Here is a 23,076-nt window from a genome sequence, read left to right as displayed (position 1 = left end):
AATCAAACAATCAACAAACAAATCATACAAGAAAGAGAAGAATTGTAATCAAACCATAAAAATGTTAAGCGTCATACAAATCAGATATCCTGTAACAATTTGTGAACAGGAAATAGATCGAAGAGACTATTAAAGGTCTCTTGCTATATAATCGCATTACCCTTATTACATAATATAGTTTCAGATGACATTATATTGATCTTATAATTGATTTTTTTTAGAAATTTAAAAACGAACGTTTTTCAAAGCCTACGTTAATAATAATTATGTAGATTAACTCGATGTGCCAATATTTTTTTTAAATAATAATTTCTTTTAACTTCTTGTAACTATACTGAGACCTTACAACTTATATCTCAAGGTGGGTAGCGCATTTACTTTGTACATGTTTATGGGCTCTAGTAATCACTTAACACCAGATGGGCTGTGAGCTCGTCCACCCATCTAAGCAATAAAAAAAAACTATTGTTCTTTGGGTAGGTTAACTTACGGCACTTCAACTCATTAATTTAAAAATCGAAAACAGATGTAACAATTTTTTGAATGTACATAATAATATTATTATGTATATTAAAAATCAAAATCTGTCAAAGTATATGTACTCGACCTTCACTTAATACTGCCTTATCGGATAAAAGTAGTTATAAAGTAGTAGTAGTAGTAAATTCAAATCTTAAGTAGTAACAAAAAACGGTTGTCTGTAAAGTCGGTTTACTGACGATAGTTGAACGTGACAACGTCATAAAAAAATACTGATGGAATGGATTCATTTTTCAATTATCGCAATTATCGTTAATATAAACAATTGAAACCACATTCACTTTTCACTGAAAACATGTAAATGTATTATTGTATAGCAGCTGTCCACGCGGATGCATCACTCACTCAAGTAGGAGAGAGACAGATGTCGAACGCTGCCGAACGCGGAGGCCGATTGTGCCTCTTTGTCGCTCGTTGCGCGCTCTCGCTTGCACTTCAAGCCTTGAATGGAACGCCTCAGAGCGAGGTAACGCCGCATGAGTCACGTTTTTTCGTGCTTGCAGCCGGCTCCATCGAATTATAAGACGTTGTCACGTCAAAATACGCATAGTAAACCTGCACGAGTACATATAACAACCAACTTGCATATTTCGACGCGAAACAAGTATTTCAGATTGATGTATTGGAATCGAAGCACTGAAATTTAAACTTATATTTCAATATGAAACTTGAAAATTGTGAAATCTATTTGTTCCAATAATAGCTTAATATAAATTTCGTCTCCTTTTATTTCAATTCTAAAACAAGTGCTGAAACATTGCATCTAAATTATTACGTACAACTCATTATTAAAGGCAGAGCGATTTTATAAACGTTTAAAACAATGTTACCGAAAAATCGATGGACGAATTAATAGTTAGGGGTGGAGTTAAAACTCCATTTGGCATTTACATAACTAAGCTTTCAGGCAAAGCTAACACGCTCGGCCGACTTACTATGAAAAATCAATAACATCCTTATAATTCTATGTTTCAAGGAATCGTGAAAGTAAGTATTTATAATTGGCTCCTCGCTCTTATTCTGAACATAGCTTTGTCTGATTCTGAGGAAAAAGGTTTCAAGAGTAAAAATACTTGCTCAGGGTTTGAAGTTTATATACTAGAAATTCCACGGTTTCATTTCGCGATTATTTTAATTGCTACCCTATGTCTCGAACCACTTCACGTATCTATTTAACTGGCTTAAAATTACCATAACATGACTGGAATGGTCACCATAAGAAAGTATATTTAATTTTGCCATTAACCATACGACTGCATTTAGGAGAGCCAAAAACTCTACTACCATTGACAGCAATAAAATAATTTAAGGTATCAGCTAGAGTTCGGCTTTTTCGATAGGAACAAATGATTGATTCGTGGTAAAAATAGCGAAAATGGTGGTACCAATCCTGAGTTGACAGTAGTTATGGGTCATGAAAAATGAGACGATTCATTCATTTGACTGTTGCTGACGATTACAGGACAAAAAAAATTGTAATCATCGCCGACTAAGTTATATAAACAGGTTTTGTTTTACATCACACGTAAAATAAAGCAATCATAGGTTTCAACTTAAAGAGAACCAGCTGTATAATTGGGTAATATAAATTATTATTGCAAGAATCACTAAAAGCAATGATTAATTCAAAACTATACAGTCATTTACAAAACAACAGTATTTCTCAGAATCGATCGTGCATTTTATTAGCCTACCTCATGATTAACTAGATCTAATTTTAGATTAAGCTCTATGTTCATGCATAACGATTCTAAGAAAAGGGTGAGGTTGATGAATATTATAACTATAAAAGTTTTCTTAGAATAACTTTTCAACGCTGGAGCACTTGCAATGAGAAGTCCCGAGTTGCAAAACAACTAATGCGTTACAGGAGCCAATATATGTCTCAATATGAATTGTTGAGTTCAGAGTCTTAATTGCATCAGAGAGTTGAAATATAGTTAAAGCCCTTACTATGGATGTACATATATCCAAATATTTTGATAAACCGCTTCCACATAATACACAAAGTCGTCGTGGCCTAAAGCATAATTTGTTCGGTGTACTCATATCAAGCGATGCAACAAGTTTCTTTCCTTGAGAGGTGTTCACGATGATAATTTGCTAGATGAAAGAATAAAACCGTGTATTAACTCCGCATGCGATTGGTAGGTAGCTGACACTATCCTACCTGTTTCTGAAACGGGGCAGAAATTTAGGCTTTAACCTAGTTCCTCAGTGTATATGACTTCCTTCTCATTGTTATGTCTATGAGCTCCTGTAATAAATTAGCACCAGATGGACCATGATCGCTTTCACCCGTGGATTTGGATTTTCCAATTTTTTTTACTACAATTGACAGGCAGTTGTGTCCAAAAACCATCTACTAAGTGGTTACTAGAACCCATTACCATTAAAAAGTTCTTGCTGCCAGTCACCTTGAGGCATGAGTTTTCAGTCTTAGTTTCATAATAGTCCCACCCTTCAAATCCAAACGCATTACTACTTAGATCGAGTTCAAATTAATAATCTACTATTGTTTAATACATCATTTAGTCCGTCTTATGATTGCCTGGAAGATTAGGGACAAAGCCGTCGATTGAATGATAAGAAAATGTTTAAAAATCTTAGATTTTTATTGATTTCCCTTATATTATTAACATTTTTATTATTATTCGACTTGTTTAGAGTTTCTCGAATCGACATGTTAACCAAAATATTAAGAGAGAATGTTTTATGTATGACTTAACGAATTCCCCACTGGAATGACGTCTCCTCTAATGTGTTTCTGATCGCTACCGAATTGATAAGAGTTTGTCATTGTGCGAACAGAAACGTTATTCATACAAAAAGGTTATTAATCAAATTTATTAATACCAATTGGCTTGCCCATGACTTTAGCTTTGTCCGACAACTAACTTGTAACTATACTTGAGACCTTAGAACTTATATCTCAAGGTGGGTGGCGCATTTACGTTGTGGATGTCTATGGGCTCCAGTAAGCACTTAATAAAAAAAAACCTCAAACGGCATAATTAATAAAATACGTACGGTGTTGACTAAAGACTAAAGACAGCAAGCTTCATACTTTCAGAACACAGCCTTCATTTTACGTCGACAAAAACAATTTTTTTAACTTTAAAGAAATTCTGTAATACCAAATATTTTTCTGCATTTTCTGCTCTACCTGAGTACAGTATAAAGATCACGATTTTGGATTTACTCAGTACAGTCAGTCAGTACTAACATAGTTTTGTCAAAAGTCAATCACTAAGAGCATGCCGTTCGTCCAGCCATTCCCAAATATAACAAAATGCTGCCTATGGTAATATAAGAACATATTGTGCCCGGAAATACACTATCTTAAATCGCAACCATAATTTAATACCGTCGACCTATAACTACTTGCTTTCGTAACAATGTTATAAACGGACGTTGATCGAGATATCTCGGACCATTAACTTGGGAATAGCAATGGCTACCTAGCGTGTCTGTTCAGAAGTTATGTAGCTATCAGTTGCGATTTTAATTACTTTTAGGGGCGTATCCGATACCTTATTAGAGCGGAATTTCGGCTATTACGAGTCTCTGGAAATCAGGAATTTTCAATACGACATGAGATCGAAGTTTCATTGGTATTGCATAACGACTGTACTACCCTTCAAACAGAAACGAGTGATTGCTTAGTGGCAGTGACAACTGGATTTCAAAAGCAGCGTTCAGCTGTAAATACCATTTTTTTGTAATTGCATTGCCATTCGAATGTATTATAATTAACTATTTATCACTTTTATAGTCGTCCGTGACCCAGAAAACTGTAAAATATTTGAAAGGTCGGAAATGATATAATGACAATGACAAAAAATATAAAGAAGTAAGATTAAACCGTAAAAGTAGTTTTATTGTATCTACGATTCGCGGAAGCCGAGGAAAAATCAGTGGGCTTAGTGCGAGTTTTCTAACGTTCTCGATAGCGTAAAAGTTAACCCAGTTTTGTATGCAGTTGGAACAGCGCCCCTAGCGACAAACGCAGGCAAACGATCCCATTCCATATAAATAAGAGTTAACTTTTACGTTATCGAGAACGTTTAAAAACTCGCATTAAGCACACAGTACAGTTAGTCATACAAATTGATTTGCACATATTATTATCTGTTAATTCAATAAATCGACTTTATCATTAAATAAGTGAGTTCAGCAATGTCCAATCAGAGAGCGCCTTGACTTCCATGTCTGTTCTCAAAGGATGAAGGGGAAACAAAACGGATTCCCTTCAAGTGGCTTATCAAAAAACACGGTATAACTCAGATTATTTGTTTCAGTGAGGAGTGGCGTCGGGACGTCTACATTAAGTGTAATGCTGTTAACACTTTCTCTCGTCCTGTTTCTCAAATCCCTAACGCAATCAGAAACGTGATAAATTATCTCCCATCTTTTATTAACGTAACGTGATTTAGATGCGAACGCGAGATTTGGATCGTATGCCTCACGTACGAGGCGCTACAAACAAACAATTATGTAGTTAAGTCAGTTATAGTATTTTCTTTAAGGAAAGTTTATTTACGTATAAGAACTAGTTTGTGATCGTACGTGTTTTATTTTCTTAGTTGTAAAGATTACATACCTGCGCGTATGTTGGGTGATGTTGTTTTTGTATATTCTCGAAGTGAAAGATTACGACTAGATGCGGCTTTTCGTTGGCTTTTCTCGAAATTAATTGTTGGTTCGTTAGAAATTCTGGTTTTTGTGTAATTTCGAGAGAGAGCTGACGACAAATACGAATTGAAGTTTTTTGTGGACGCTACCAGCAATGATTAAATTTCAAAGAAATATTTTTACAGTACATAATCTTTATTTTAGTTATTTTATTTTTATCACACTAATATAAGGTAAGGATATGTAAATATCGTTTAGGAACGCCTTCTTAGATTATATCTTAAACTGATGTAAAAATTAAAAATAACATTAGGGTGTTTTTTTAAGAGAGAATTTTAATTGAAAGTTGTAATTTGATTTAAATAAAATATAGGAGAAATTTATTTAATTAGTAAATTGTTCACAATTTTTTTCATTGTAAAATGTAAATACGTTTGTTCTCTGATTCAATCCTAATGATATTTATACATAAGATCGAAAATTCTACAAATCATGATGGAAAAATGAATTGAAATTTTCACAAAAAATATTTTTGGAAAATCATAAATTTAGATCGAGGAAGCTACATATCAACATGACAAACAAAACGTTAAATTAATTAGTAGTAAATTTTATAGATCGTTATTTTCTTATTAAATTATTTTTCAGTTTTCTGAATATTTGTTGCAATGTTATAATGATGTTGACGTGATTATGCAAAAGTGTCGCAGCAATCTATCCCAATCAAACATTTTTAAATATGATACCGCGAAGAAGTTGTAGTACCCACGACATTATATAATAGATTACTAACTTATTAACCATCGGTCAAAATACAACAATTGACGATATAAATACAATATACATAAAAATAATACGTTACCCAAACACGAAAATTTAATAAGTAGTCAGGATCCGAAATAATTACTGAAGTAAATTTACATATTATTAGACGTATATTTTCAAATACGTGAACAATCTTCAAATTATCGTTTGCTTGAGACATTTCTGCATGATCGCATCCATTAGTATCGTAAACATATCCCCTCGGCATATTCTCTTGTAAATATGGAAACAATTTTGCTTTTGTTGTCAATGTGTATTATAATTAGTCATTTATTGGCATGATTCTGTTGAAATAAAGAAACAAATTTGTTGATAAATTAATAGGTTATTTTATTTATCCTTAACCGATTTTTCAGGCATCTTAGATCGACCACAGCATAATATCTTTTTCCTGAAGCCGTAGACATTTTTTTTTTAAAACGTACCCGCATGCTTTAATTTTAACATGCGCTATGGGTACCAGAAAAAAACACAAACACACACGCACGAGATACCCAGATTTCGAAAACTAAACATCTTTGATCACGAATCGGCCGACATACTATCACAACATTTTTGCCACGTACCATCCGGCTATGGAATGAGCTCCCCTCCACGGTGTTTCCCGAGCGCTATGACATGTCCTTCTTCAAACGAGGCTTGTGGAGAGTATTAAGCGGTAGGCAGCGGCTTGGCTCTGCCCCTGGCATTGCTGAAGTCCATGGGCGACGGTAACCACTCACCATCAGATGGGCCGTATGCCCGTCTGCCTACAAAGGCAATAAAAAAAAAAAAAAATAGTACCCGTTCGTCAGCGCTGCAACAGAAGAACAACAACAATAAGATGGACCATTAAAATTCCAGAATGTCGAAGGCCTTGTTCTTATTTTATATACAAGAGGAATATTTATAAGTTTGTTTGTAGATATCTTTGAACACATTCTGCGTTCGCGCGTCACGTCGCTTATCCGATAAAGTTGAACCTTATTACAATACCTTTTTTTTTATTTTTTTTTATTGCTTAGATGGGTGGACGAGCTCACAGCCCACCTGGTGTTAAGTGGTTACTGGAGCCCATAGACATCTACGACGTACCCGCCACCCGCCACGGTACGCACCACCCGCCTTGAGATAAAAGTTCTAAGGTCTCAGTATAGTTACGACGGCTGATCCACCCTTCAAACCGAAACGCATTACTGCTTCACGGCAGAAGTAGGCAGGGTGGTGGTACCTACCCGTGCGGACTCACAAGAGGTCCTACCGGTAATAATTACGCAAATAATAATTTTGCGAGTTTGACTTTTATTACACGATGTTATTCCTTCACCGTGGAAGTCAATCGTGAACATTTGCTAAGTACGTATTTCATTAGAAAAATTTGTACCCGCCTGCGAGATCGAACAACGGTGCATCAATAACTGTATTCAAAAACTCAGTGTATTGTTTTGTGTTACTTGAAAATCATAGCGCAACCTTTGGATTATTCATTAATATCCTATAAAAACCCTACCACTACAAGAGAACGCACTCATTCGAACTTGAGATATGATGTCTCTTTGTCTCTGTAGTTTTAGCCACTATAGCGTCATCCTTCAAGAGTTCAGGTCTTAGACAGGATGGTATTAAATAACCGCACTGTCTACCAATTACGCATAAATTTGCCCATAAAGCTTGATTTTTAACACTCTAAATTATTTCTTCATCATGTACCCAAGCAATTTCAACACCTTGACTAACGCAAAAATGATTTTTTTTATTTTTTATTGCTTTGATGGGTAGACGAGCTCACAGCCCACCTGGTGTTAAGTGGTTACTGGAGCCCATAGACATCTACAACGTAAATGCGCCACCCACCTTGAGATATAAGTTCTAAGGTCTCAATATAGTTACAACGGCTACCCCACCCTTCGAACCGAAACGCATTACTGCTTCACGGCGGAAATAGGCGCTACCCGGGCGGACTCCCAAGAGGTCCTACCACCAGTAAAAATAAATAGTATTTTAGCCTAATTAACAAACAATTTACAGTATTAAGGCTTACACGAGTCGTACACATAAATGTAAGTTGTGGCTATGTGAATATTGAGTTCATCGACAAATAATACCTTGACCACGTGACCACGAGAACTGTAAAAGGATTCGTAACTTCAGCCTATAATATGACAATGACAATAAAAAACGCAAAATCAAACCGTGAATGTAATTGTAATGAAATTAGTTAACTCCTAGAAATTCTCCAAACAATACACGGCTTTAAGAGCTAACCGAATTTGATGCTTAAAATATATGTATTTTAATAAAAATAATGTGTCGTACACAATCTAATCTAAACGAGATGTAAATTCACATAAAGGACAAGCGTCTTACCCAAAAATGCATATCCAGTCTTATTACTTCGAAAACTCGTCGAGTTAAAAGGGTAAATCCCTCTTCGGGGTCCACAAAGCATTTCATCCTGACCATCTTGTACAAATCGTTTGGGCTCGTATCTTTCCCTTTTGTCAGCTTTCTTATACTGTGTACCAGACTTTTATTATATTTAGGAAAGTAAATTGATCTTCTCAAATATATTGTGGATGTTATTGAGATAAGCAATGGGTTATGTGAAGTCTTTGTTTTCGTTAATGGAATCTCGAATAATATGAAAAAGTAGTTTTCATTATTTGTCTTGTCGTGTTTTCTTTCCCAAGATACATAACATAAATTTAATATTAAATGAAGCATTCTTTTGGGTTTGACGTTATTATAATTTTTTGCTTAAATAGGCATGCGAGTGCTCAATCAAAATAGTCAGCACCTTCCAATAGTACTTATCGGAAAAAGGCATAACTGTGTATGTTGCTGCTAAATAAAACCAAAATCTCCTTAAACCTCAATTGAAGAAACTACCATAGTGCTTAGGAATTGTCTCACAACTCAATCTCAACGGACTAGAGAGAAATATCCTAAGCCCTGCATTGTGCAAATGATTAAATAATAAGTATTTTATTGTTAAATATGTAAGTTGAAGGGAATGATTTAAAATTAAAAGTCTACTAAAAACTGAAAGTAAACAAAAGTCAATTCTAACAAATTTCAGACATCAAAGCACGTAATATGACAATAATTAGTTCCATACTAAAGAACAATCTTAATAACTTTATAACTGACAATTCGAGTTCAAAGAATATCGCTCATTTAACATTCCGAAGCCCGGATAAAATTAATACAACAATGGCTTATGATTTTCCGTCAACTGAGAAGAAGACATCACTTTAATGAAAACGTCACTGAGACTCCGACGTTGTGGAATTTCGCTCGTCAAACAAAGTATTGTTGACAGCGGAAATCCATTTATACGGAAAGCTTGCAAACTTTCGTGACAAAAATGGAAAACATTAACAATAAAATAAGAAGTTCTGAACTAGATGAAATTAACGCGCAGTATTCTAAATATTTCATTATGAAAACCAGCTCTTTTCTTTGATATGATTCAAAGAAGCCTTAGAAATAAAGTCACTATGAATTGACTTCATTGTAAAATCCATCATGTCTCCAGCGAACCGAAAGCTAAAGCCCTCAAAAATTGGCAATTGTGTTGAAACAATTTATACAGAGTGTTTTACAAAGCCAGTAAAATACCAAACATATCAGGCCGCTTCGACGAAACAATAACATTTTAACGTTCCGTGTTATTCTTTCTTTTATTTGAAATTGGCTCTGGCTCTGATCTATTGATGCGTAAAAAGTGCCTACACGCTTCGAATGGAGCTTTGATAAAATCGGGGCCGATTAGGGCGCCCTTACACTACACTTTTTATTCGTACTTTATTCAAATTGACACGAGGGAACCGACAGGGCGTAAAAGCTGATAGGCTGGTAGTTTAGTGTCTGCCAGCACTTGATAGTGACCAGTTTGGCCTGGACGGCGGCGAAATGGCCAGATAATCTGATTACAGCGCAGTGTGTATTGTCACGCAATATTGCCTAGAGATAAGTTTTAACGGGATAGTTGGCTTTTGTACTGGAACCCTTGTCACTGTTACAGCTTATCTACCTTACAATACAACATTACTCAAGGGACGTAATCAAGAATCCCACCGAAGTGCTTACTTATCAGCCAGTCAGTTTAACAAATGACAAACTATGACACAACTAATTTACGTAATTCGTCCAATGTTACAGGTTTATTGTTAGGCGAACGGAGAAATACTCCTATTATATGACATCAATGACAGTTTTATGTAACATAGGTTGTCAGAGCATTGGTTGCCCTAGTACCGTTTGACTGTACCATGCGGTCCAGATTCGAATTCCGATTTGAGTCCATTTCTTACATTTGGTATTCAAGGTCTGTCTGTATTTGTTCTGGTATCTTTTTAGTACTCATATTTAATACAGAAAAAATTAATTATAGTTTGAAGCAGCTGAATATGTAATGTCTATTTACCGAACAAGATTCAACTGAACATACATAAGGCTCTTTCAGAATTGCATGCATAAAGGATGATGTTTCAATTTTTTTCTGAAAATATTCTAACCTCTTTTGGTGGAATTACGGTCACGATATTAGAGCATTGATTCACAATGCCATTATAATATATGATTCAAAAGATTTGAACACTACAGACATTAATTTAGATTTAAAATTCGTTGAAGTTTATAACACCTTGAACAAGAAATTGTCAATTTCCATTCTCTCGACATGCTCCTCTCGGCACGATATTAGTCCACAAAGAACCTAATTCGTCGCATCTGGTGCTCTGACAAAGAAGTGGATATAGTAGAAGAACAGCGCTGAATATGGCCGAAATTAAAATATGTTAACTTCCCAGCCGTTTGATAATGTACTATGAATATTAAGTTCTTCTCGGTAGGTTTTTTTTTGTGAATGTCATAATAAAATTATTTTATAGATCATAATATTTTTTTATAGAACTAGCTTACATACAAAATATGCATTGTGAAATGCTATAGTATTTTTGTTATTATATCATTCTATTCATCTAATAAATGCTTTACTATGACGATCGTCAGACGATTTAGAGTCGCCGTGGCCTAAAGAATAATAATATGACATTCAGTGCATTCATATCTAGCGATGTACCGGTGTTTGAATCCCACTGGCAAGTACCAATTTTTCTAATGAAATACAAAATACATACTTAACAAATCTTCTCGATTGACTTTCACGGTGAAGGAATAATAACATCGTGTAATAAAAATCAAACCTGCAAAATTATAATTTGCATAATTACTGGACGTCTTGTGAGTATGCACACATAGATACTACCACCCTGCCTATTTCTGTCATGAAGCAATAATGCATTTCAGTTTGAAGGGCGGGGCAGCCGTTGTATTTTACTGAAACCTTAGAACTCATATCTCAAGGTTTTTGGCAGCATTTACGTTGTGGATCTCTATGGGCTCCGGTAACCACTTAACACCATCTGGGCCGTGAGCTTGTCCACACATCTAACACATAAAGAAGACACGGTCCGGCAAGCTAGCGACTACTATTTAAGTAAATTTTCACCAGGAGTAAATACAATTACTAAGTTTCATGACGATGCAACAATTAGATGTTTGTAGAACTTTCTGGACCAGGTCTAACTGCAACCGTTCTAAATAAAGTCGAGACTTCTCCTAACTTTAATTATTATTGTTATTGAATAGTAAGGAAACTAAAACGATGATTTTTTGACTGAAGTCAGTGAGTGGTGAAGCTGTCAGTGCGCCTGACTGTTGTACCGAGGATCATGGGTGTGATACCCACATAAGGCAAACATTCGTGCGATGAAGAGGTTTCATTGCTCTCTGTCTGGGTGTGTATTATCTATAAATGTATAGGTTTGAACATATTATACATACTAGTGGTAGACATTAGTACGCATTAATGCGTGTCAAAAGTACCCTGCTTCTTTATAACCAACCGCTAAAACAAACAATATCATCATTTCATAGAATAAAAAAACAGTAGCTGCATTTTATTCCGGCTTTAGTTGAACTCACATTCGACGCTTTGGGACATTAATACGCATTCACGTATCTGTCCAATTGAGGTGTAAATCTCTAAGTTTGTTTTTAGCACTGCAGAAACGCCTTTCGGCTCAGTATCATCAATGTACGACAGGCAGAGTTTGAACCGTTTCAGCTAAAAGAACGATTTAAAACAATAAACGATAGTCGTAGTGAAGTGTGGCGGGGCTTGACTAGTGGCCTGTAATAAGACCTCGGCGCTACAATACAACAAACTTTTTTTCCTACCTATTCTGATAGCCTTGAGAGGCCATTTCTGCTTCGCCCTAACATGTAGGTGCGCTCACGGGGCTCAAACCAGAGTGTTGGTAACACTGGCCCTAGGGCCAGCGAAGCACTGCCCTGGATAGCCAGGCAGTGCTTCACAGAATCTAACACCGGATCGGAAACGCGACCCACTGAGAAGATCCAGCGAGAAACTCAGTGGGTTGATTCGCTCGTCGAGCCCTTCGTCGCAAACGACGGGTTCGACGAGGACGGTGACCGGTGCTTGTGGTACCTAAAAGCACTGTAAATGGATCGGGAGGATCCGTAATGACGTGGGCAACAAAAATACTATTTGTCATATATATAAGAACTTTAAACGTAATTTGCATTTGTAATAGCGATAAAGTTACTTGTATGAAAATGTAAGCATTCACACGAAAGCATTTAGCGTACACATTTTTACGTTTGAAAATATTTATGTTCATCTTATATATTTATTAAATATAGCAGCCCGCTCCGGCTCCGGTTGGGTCTTTAACAAAAATTTAAACGATATTTGATGCTGTTTTATTTTTTTAAATAAAAGAACACTTATTGCGGCATAACTATAATAGTTAGACATATGCTGTCACGACACTTTATGTAAATAATAATGTGTTCTACAAAGTCGTAGTGATTATTTTATTCTATCATCAATAGTTTTCGCAGGGCACGCGATGTAAAGATTTTTTTAGGTAATTTTTTTACACCTTGGGTTACATTACTGGAGTTATAGTAAGAATCCCATTTTTTTTTCTTTTTCAAAATAGATTATAACCTATGTCACTCGGGAATAGTGTAGCTTTCAAACAGCGAAATAATTTTTCAAATCGGTTCAGTAGTTTCGGAGCCTATTCAATACAAACAAACAAACAAATATTTCCTCTTTATAATATTAGTATAGAAAAATAAGCAAATTTAATCCATCCATCCATTATAGAAATCATTTTGTAAATGGACATGAACTTCGCAGGTAAAAATCCGATAAAATAAATTTAAATAAGTTTACCCGCGTTGTACGCCCTCGTCGTATACAAGCTGAAACACCATTCAACCGACACAACATGTATTCACTCCGTTCTCATTAAAAATATCAACGGCACAAAGCGAGTGAAAGTACTGTGTGTAGTCATTAGCCAGTAATCGCGTCAACAGATTGTATAGTTCTTTGTTTGCAACAACAGCGAGCGTTCGTTAAAGATCTGAGTATTCGTGTCGGCTCACTATTGCAGGTTTTGCGTTATTTTTTCAACACAAGCGCGATATATAGTCGATCTTCTGATTAGGGATGGCGATTCTTTCCAAAAAAGATCGATTTTTAAATCGATTCGAATCGTAACCTGATAAATCGATTCATAAAAAAATCGAGGTCTAATAAATCGATTTCTAAAAAATCGATTTTTTTTCAAATTTGTATTTACAATGTAAATATAAATCCATTTTATGAAAAACAAAATTAGATACCATAATAAACAATCTCTGGGATCTCTTATCAGTAAAATCAGGAATTTATTAGTTCAGGGAATTCGATAATTACAATTATTTTTATTACCATATCAAAATATCAGATCAGATATAAAAGAAGACATTTATTTTCTAAATGTATTTGTTACATTAAAAAGTTAAGAGAGTAGATAACAATAGCTTATAGTTCCCAATGCTTCATATCTAAGCTTTTTAAAAACAACAATTTGTCAATTCTAACGGGATCCAAGCGGTTCGGCTCATCACTTGCGATGTTGCCGGCAATCGAAAAAAGGCGCTCACAGGGAACAGATGATCCTACGATACTCATATACATCACGGCTATTGAGTGAACATGGTGATAAATAGAGTTTTTTTGTTCTTGCCAATAAAGTATAGGATCATACTTTAGGTGCACAACTGCCTGTGATAAATAGTGTTTAAACTCTTCGTTTAAGCCTTGACTTTCCAGTGCAAGTGTATTACATGTAGAGAGTTGCTTTTTGACAAGCAACTTATGAAAATCCCAAATTCCTTTTTCTAAATCAGTCCCTTCTATTGCGTCGAATTCTTCACTATTATTTTGTGAAAGTTGTTGCTGTGATTGAATATCTAAAATTGAAGTATTTATTCTATTTATTGCTCGAGAACAGGCTACATCGTCAGTAAAATGAATTTTTATTCCGTAACAAACACTACATAGAAATAAATATTTATTTCCCTAATCACAGTATGTATATTACAACAATCAGCCAATCAAGGCATATATATAAACAAATGAATGAATAATAACAAGACAAAACAATGACGCAATATCAATCAACAAAGTCAAAGATTACCAACGTAACTTTTTTTTTACTAAAGAGAAGCGACGAAAACTAAACATACCGCCATCTCGCGAGTTTTTAAGTAATTAAACATTTAACTGACAATGCCGTAATATTGTGAGTACATTCAGCTAATTCTAAATATATATTTTTTTTACCAAAACAGAAAAAATCGAAAGTCGATTTTCAAGGGTAAAATATCGATTCACTGAATCGATTCAGTACGACATATCGATTTAAAAAATCGATTTATTTGGTCCGAGAAATCGATTCTTCGATTAATCGATTTGAGATCGCCATCCCTACTTCTGATGTCGCATACTAAAGGCCACTGCTCAAATCCATTTTCCATAAATATTTTAAGACAGCTTTGGAAAATTATCGAAAAACTCAATTTCAAGCATTTAAGAAAAAAAGAGGGGATAGAAAATTTTGTTTTTATTTATTTTAGCCTTCATTTTCTAGTGTCGCCCAAAAATGTATTGAATGGAACGCAGTCTACATTTAAAAAAGTTTCAATTTATTTATATTTATACGTAGTTTTAAGACATAAAACACACCGTGAAAGATTTAAAAAAAAATGTGTGGTGTCGTGGGGCACCGGATAAGATCGAAGTTCCTATAAAAATATTAATTTTAAGTTCTATTCGAAGTATAAAGAAAATAATAATTCTGGTATACATCATTTAATATTATTAAAAAAAAAAAATATGGGTCTCTGCGGAGAGGTGCCCTAACCGGGAAAAAACGTCCGTAACGTAAGATTTTTACTAGTAATGCACACAGTGTACGACTTAACTTTGTAATAACGTACAAAAATATATTTTTTTATTATATATTTTTTTATAAATCATTGTGAATAAAATAAAGTTGATAACTTTGTAAAGAATTTTTTTTATACCCGAATAATTATTTTCTTTATACCTCGAATAGAACTTAAAATTGATATTTCTATAATAAGGAAATTCGTTCCTATTCGGTGTCCCACGACACCACACATCTTTTTTTGGTATTACACATGGTCGTGACCTTGGGCGAAAGTAAAAAAAAAGAATGTATCGATCCTTGGAACCTGTGGAATTTTTCGGAGTTCATCAGACTTCTTAAATTTGGTGATAATGATTTTGAAAGATTTTGTTTCAAACGGAACATATAAAATAAGTAATACTATAAAAATATATATATATATATAATACTATAAAAGAAAATCCAACTAAAAAATAGAAAATATATTTAATGTCAATATATTCGATTTTACATGATAATGATGTTTAAAATATAATATTAATTTAAATAGAGATATTCAGGGCTCTAATGTTATATTTTGTTAAATGTAAGTATTTACTATAGTTTTAATTTTATATTGTCAGTAAAATCGTATTTATATTACGCAGTATAAACGCAGTTAAGTCTTTCATTTTCTGGAATGTACGATATCATAATATGTACATGAAGTTACTTGATATCGTTTTTTTTAGGAATTAAGAATACATTTACAATGAAAAAAATGACATATATATTGACAACGTTGAAAGATGTGAGATAAATAGTCATATTCCTTAATTGCTTTAATTTAGAAATTTGAACTTAAGCACTGTGTAGAATGCAGTAGTTCGACAGTTAATATCAAGAGGGTAAATAAAATAAAATTTAATAGACAAACAAATAATCCATCAAAAAATGCAATATACGAGGTATCAAATACAAAAACGGGAATCAACAAAAAAACAACAATCTTATATAAAATCAAAATCCACTTCTTTTGTTAAAAAGGTTCAACAACTAAATAAAACAAACATTCAAAGGGTTGGCCCTTCAAAATGAAAGCTTCGTGTTGCAGTTGAAATTCTATAGCCCTTTTATTTAATAATAAATGGAGAGGCTTTGTAAAACGATAAGGCGTATTTTTAATCGTACTTTTTTTTATCGAAGTAATTAATTAAACCGTGCTGACGTCGAAAGTGGGGCTTCCGCTAATCAAAAGACACGGATGAGTTCCTTGACCTTTCCGGATATCTTATTCTTAACAAGGAATCGATGAAGCCTGTAACCGATACCGTAATCTTGACGTATTGGTTATTTAATTTACGAACGTTTTGCTTACGTTGCCACCATACACGTTACTTGAAATGTGCTTAAATTTTATCACATATAGCGCTTTTGAGTAAAGCCTGTACCAGACAAATTAGATTGTAATTGTGACTTTTAGCTTTATGAATAACCTCATAAACGTGGCTTCTGTAACTCGATAGCCATTCGCGTGACTCAGGAAAAAAGTATATATGGGTACACCTAGCAGTTAGTAGCAGTTATGGTAGATATGAAATCGATAACGTACAATCTGGGGAGACAATTTCGAATTTCTCGATGATATGCATGCGGAACTTGAAATGTATTACATTTTTCGTAATTTCTCGACGTCAAATTTACTTACCAGAACGTAACATATACCGTGACCACGCGATTGTAATGAAGAAACCATACACTGATTTGTATAATGTGACAACTGTTATAAAATATAATTTGTAACTTGTCTATGGCGGATGGTGTTATCCACGCTGTAATGTTTGAAGAATAATGTCTAACACCAGATCATAAGCGATAAAAAATCTGGTGTTTTTATTTCCATTTTTGTATCTAACTTATATGTACATTTATAAGCTCGAATCGTTTGAGTGCTTAAGATTTACATAGCACTTAAGAATAAAGGTTGCTCGACCACTGAACCACCAGTTTTGACTAAATTAATATTCTCTTTCTCTATACACCATTCGCCTAAAACCAGTCAATACATATAGACATTGTTATATTTTGTGTATCTTTATACATACTTATATTCCATATAGCGAAAAATGATGTTTTCTCGGTCAGTTTGTATATTCGAATCGTGAATTTAAATTTTCAAGGAATTACTTAATTAATTCGGGACATTTTTTATTTAGAATTTTGAATTTATTTGAATTTCCTAGAATCTGGACATAAAACAAAATGTTCCAAGTAATTTACGTTCCCATTATAAATTGATACTCGTACTTGTTCCCTCCATTTATTGCTTGTATTTTCTAAGAACAAAAGCTTTACTTAGTGAAGCTTAAAGATTAATTGGTTTCCGTTCTTACTGTCTAGCTTAAGAATTTTCCGAAGTCTAATCTTTTTAGTACGTATCCAACATTATATGTGTGGGACATTTGAACACGCTACTGGAATAAGCAGTTTGGAATTCAAACAGTTTTTGAAACGTGTGATGTGTGTGTGACCTTTAGATTCATACATGAAGTAAAAGTCCAACCGAATCGTATCTCACTTCAGTTCAGGCACTCTTACATAATTCAAACACGCGTACTTAATTCAGTACGGAATCCGGAGCGAACGCGGATCACATGATCATTAAGATATCCAAGGATCATCAAAACAGTGCTTACTCCACCACTCTTTTGTGATCTTCATAATTAATAGGCTTAATATTTCATACACTTCCTGAGTATTCTCGTTAATTTTCACCTCCTCTCCTGCCCCCCCTCTGTGTCTCCCCTGCTCGTAGTGCTACGTAGATTAAGGCTTTTACTCGGCATAGGATCCATCAGTCAAGATTAAGAAGTGAAAACGACTATTCCGTTTAAAACCCTCACCTTATTTCTTTCTTATATTCCCACATTAATGTAACTTCTCTAATTAAAGAGTACAAACCAGCAAATTCAAGTGTCATATGATAATTATGCGTTTTTTCTTTGTTTAATGTATGGCGTCATGGTTTTTTTGTTTCCCGAACGAATAAGGTGCGTTGATTTATTAGGAATATTTTTTATATGCAATTGAAATGAAAAATAATAAGTTGAAACTTTTCCTGAATTAATCTAAATAAAAAAGTGAGTTTATATTTTAAAGCAAAAACTCATAGGTAGTGAAGATGAGAACAATATAAACATTTAAAAATTCAAAGCAAAGAAGCAGAAACATCACTGTTGAGAAGAGAAGCGTCACTAGCTAAAACGTTTCGAAATGGTTTTATTGATTTTTAAACATTTATCGCGATTAAATTACAACGCTACAAGAGACACTTTGAAGTCATAGGTTGTAAAATAATTTCTGTTTATGGAAAAAAAAATTACGATGTAAAATATACGGTAGCGATTTGGTTGTGGCTCTGGCATTGGCGATGCTCTTCTTCTTCTTCTTATCAGCCCACAGACGTCCACTGCTGGACATAGGCCTCCCCCAAGCCTCGCCACAAAGACCGGTCCTGCGCTGCCTGCATCCAGCGGATCCCCGCGAACCTCAATAGGCGATGCTCACGTATGATAAAATGCTACCGGGTCCCATAAGCGCATCAACCCGAATCGAATATAATAGAACGGTTTAACCTCGTTATTTTTTGGTTACTTCGGAAGCTTTAAATTTACTTTACGGTTTTCGTGGTCACGTACTGGTAAATTATTATTCATCCATATTTAAATATAACGTTAAGTACGGTCTATTTTTCTGTAAATAAACAAGTGATTATTGCAATGTATATTAAAGGTATGCTCATCGTGTTCGTGTGACTATCGTAGCCTTCGTTGATAACAAACAAAAGTACTAAAGTAAAGCTAGCAACTCAATTTATTTTCGCATTTTTAGCATTGTTAGCTATTATTTCGCCAATCAAGCTTGCAGTTCGGTTTTAATTGAAGAATAATTGCGTTTCATAGCAATACAGATTTCCCTGTTATGTTTGTTCCATGTAGTATGTTGTATGTAGTTGGACAGCAGTGCTCACGTTTTGATGCCTATAGCTAAGGTCTAATCTTTTTTTTTTTCCGGCCGGGGGCCCGACCTCCTACAAAGTTCCCGCGGCTAGGTGGCGCGCGGGGTATGTGGGACTTGATGATCTGCAAGAGGTTGGGAGCAGACCGCGGGCCCAAGGAATTTTAGGGCCCTACCCACTAAACGACTCCCCTGCACTCTTCGCCCAAGCGTCCGATCCCCTGCGAGGTAGCTAAAGTCTAAGCACGGGATCCCTTTTTCCCTTACCTATTCGTTGGTAGCCTATGGGGCTAATCCAGCTACGCCCGGACGGCTAGCGAGACCATAGACTTGCACATAAACGCTAAAAACACAAACATAAGAAAGAAACTAACTAAACACAAGTTGATAAAACAAACACAGAGCGATACATCATAATTAGCAGGTCGTTGCGAGCGTGCGTAGTTAATTAATTTCAATCAAAACGCACGACTGCTATTAGCTCCGGACACCAAGCCGGCGTTTCATTTTTGTAAAGCAGTTATCAAAAAGTGAATGACACTTTAATTGGCTTTTACTGGAAAGATGGCTTCATTCCATATCCAGTTGTTTGATTAGCGAATGGATCGTTTACAATTTTGTTAACTTAACACGCTATTTTAGCGTCATATGTGTTTATATATAGTTGATCATGGTATCGATAGGTTTTTTTTACCAGTGCCCCGCCTATTTTTGCCGCGAGGCTGTCATACGTTCCAACATGTAGACTATGACAGCTGCTATACAATACGTTTAGACTGTAATTTTTTTAATGAGTGACAAGATGAGTGAATAGCCTCACGGCACATTTCGTGTTAAATGCCTAACGAATCCCGAAGTCAATAATCAATTTAAAATATAACGGCTATCCCACTCTTCAAACTGGGACGCATTACTGCTCCATCAAAGAAATAGGTGTGATTTCCATCCGTGTGATATTCACGTTATGATGTCTTTCTGGTTGAGCCTTTATAACCAGGCAGACCGAGAAGTCAAGGTAAAAAAGATAATATTCAATTTCTATTTATCATTATGCTGCAAATTTTTTACAAAACACATTTGTACACGTGTATTACTTTTTCAAATTCAAACCAGGGAACTAAATCTGCAACATATTAATAACTAACGAAACCCTAGTAGCGAAGTATAGATTTCCAGCAGAGCTTTCTATTTATGCGATACCGGAGCAATAAAATGGACTTATGCATGTGCCGTCACAGCATAATGCAACTATCATACCTAGGCTGTGTTCTCAGTTCTTGTACATTATTAATTTCCTGTCGGTCACGTATTTTTCGAGAGGCTTGAGTCCGCTTTTCTCTTATGAATAAATGACGAGCTAACTTACGTAACGATTCAGGTAGCTTCACGCAAGAATTTCCTGTAAAATTCACGTTGGACGTATCGGTGGCTCGATTTCAAACTCACAAACATTCGAGAACAATTCTCTAGGATTCTGTGTCTGTTTAGAAATCCAAGGCTAATGTACTGTTTACTTGTGAACGTCAATTGAAAGTATTCGATGATTGTGATGATGAACAAAAATTAATGGTTTTCTAACTTCAAATGTTTCTCGCATTCCTTTAACTGGCTCCAAACTTTCGCAGAGAACACAATTTTGCTGTTTAAAAAAAAATTCGTTGATGTAATCAAAGATTGTTGGCTTGTAAAGGTTTCAATCCTTTACACTATTCATTCATGAATTCAAAGAAAACGGTTGCTATTCGTAGAAAGTGTACATTTCAATGGAATAATATTTTGTGCTGATTTATAGTGGAAAAAAATCTATTTCTGTTACATAATATGTCAATTTATTATAATAATTATATTATTATTAGTATTTATGACTTTGTACGGTGAAGAGAAAAATACACTTTTTCAATTGTTTGTTTTTATGCAGATTCTTGCAAGCAAAAACTCATTAATCTCAATAAAAACTCATTCAACTAATCACAACGATTTTCCATTAAAAATATGTTTAAATTAAATTTTATGTTTGTAAACATTTTATAGCAAGCATAAAATAGAATAGATTGAAACATTCTTTTTATTAGCCTCATGAAACCGGAGATGTATTTTTATTACGACTTTGAAATATGCCCAGAATTTTGTTGAAATTTCTTAAGAGACAGAGCATCTTTCCACTTTGATTAATAATTGCATCATTATTTTCGTTAATCATACTTTTTTTTTTTTTTTAAAGGTGCAGCAAATTTAATTTACAATATAATTTAAATGTATTATGACAAAAAGTGTTCCCATTAAGCTATTACTTAGATTATTTCTACTATAACGAAACGAAATATTTTACGCATTTATATCTGACGCAATTCTGTTATTTTATTCCAATTTCAGAAAAAGCATAGTCGTTTCTTTAATGTACATGTAACAAATTGACGAAAAATTATTTTTTTCGTAAAAAAGTTTTTCTCAAATCAAATCAATTGTTTAATCATTATTCTAATTATCTTATATCATATTCGAGAAAATTTCGATATATATACGAAATAAAAAATAAAAAATTCTATTTAAAAAACTAAAGTAGGTACGTGTATCACATTAACACTTCAAATTTAACCTCACCATCGTTAATTAGACTTTAAAATCCCGGAGAATGTGTTCCCGTCCGACTCAACAAGGTACAAACCCCCATTATTCCAGTTTGAAACTCATTTCAAACTCCCGAATTACAGATACTCCACAGCGTTCCAAATAGCCCGTTACGAAAGCCTTCTCAGTTCTGTATAAAACGACTGTCTAAAAGGCCATCAATCATCCTCGCCGCGATCCCACGAGGTACCGCTGTAGTGGTTAGATATACTAGGTAATAACAATCGGAAGCCCGTAGACTGTTGAATTACTGGGGCGGGCGAGCCTCTATTGCCTCCCGAGCAAACAAAGATGCAATAAACCCAGCCAAGACGACTGTAACGCTCCTACTATCTTAATAGTGCTTTTATCCATCGGGCTGGGTTACACATGTCGCTTTGTGAACGTTCCCAGACCTGCTCGACTGAGTTTTATTTAGGGCTCGTGTGTTTCGGGATATTGAGAATGTCCGTACAATGCCCGGATTGTTTGCTGTCCTATTGTAATCTCGAGTGGGGATGTGTGCGGTATGTTGATGCGTTTCTTACGTCGATATTGTTGGATAATGGCTAAGTGCTTTCTTCGATTCGTCTTGTATCTAAGCAAGTTATATAAAACTAAAACATAATTCGAATTTCTTCTTGAATTCTTGAAATCGAAATACCATTGGTTAAGCACAAAGAAAACTCGATATTTGAACGTAACATCAGAACTCTAACACGGTAGGAAAAGAACCATTTCGTGTCCAGCTTTGCGACTGGAAAAAGGATCCCGGTAGCGGAAAATTTACTCTCCCTGCTTCCCGTATCTTATTTGCTTTTGAATCTACTCACAATGTGTTCTTAAAGTCTTACAGAACTTTTACCAGTATCGAATTACTTTGGAATTTATTTGAATTCGCAAACATAGATAAAATTCGAGTTTTATTCGGAGAAAGTTCTTTTTCGCCGTAAGGCAAATCTTTGTGTTATAAAGTTCTGATAAGAGTCATTAACTTTTCAAAGGTCAATGTGAAGATCCAAAAGTTCAATTACTGAAATTATTTACTGATTGTTTTTCGTAGTTGAAATACAACTAAGTAGTGAAACTTGAAAACTATAGTACTTTAATCCATCTCCGAGTTATATTGTCTATTTTATTATTGTAATATTATTATAACCAATAATATTGTAAGGTCTCCAAAATATTAGGC

General features: G+C 34.6%; 1 protein-coding gene across 1 annotated transcript in view; it reads left to right on the top strand.

Moving 5' to 3' along the window:
• Window positions 1–6,321, top strand: part of LOC114250785 (uncharacterized) — a 35,403-nt gene extending 29,082 nt beyond the window's left edge. Inside the window, exon 6 of the mRNA XM_028184799.2 lies at window positions 4,842–6,321. Within this exon, the coding sequence (XP_028040600.2) occupies window positions 4,842–4,936 (95 nt within the window). The 3' untranslated portion in view covers window positions 4,937–6,321. The remainder of the gene's footprint in view (window positions 1–4,841) is intronic.
• The last annotated feature ends 16,755 nt before the right edge of the window (window positions 6,322–23,076 follow it).

Source organism: Bombyx mandarina, chromosome 22 (assembly GCF_030267445.1).
Source record: "Bombyx mandarina strain Sakado chromosome 22, ASM3026744v2".
In the NCBI taxonomy this organism is placed as follows: Eukaryota; Metazoa; Arthropoda; class Insecta; order Lepidoptera; family Bombycidae; genus Bombyx; species Bombyx mandarina.
Note: the sequence above shows the minus strand (reverse complement) of the source record. Positions and strands in the feature narration are given on the sequence as shown.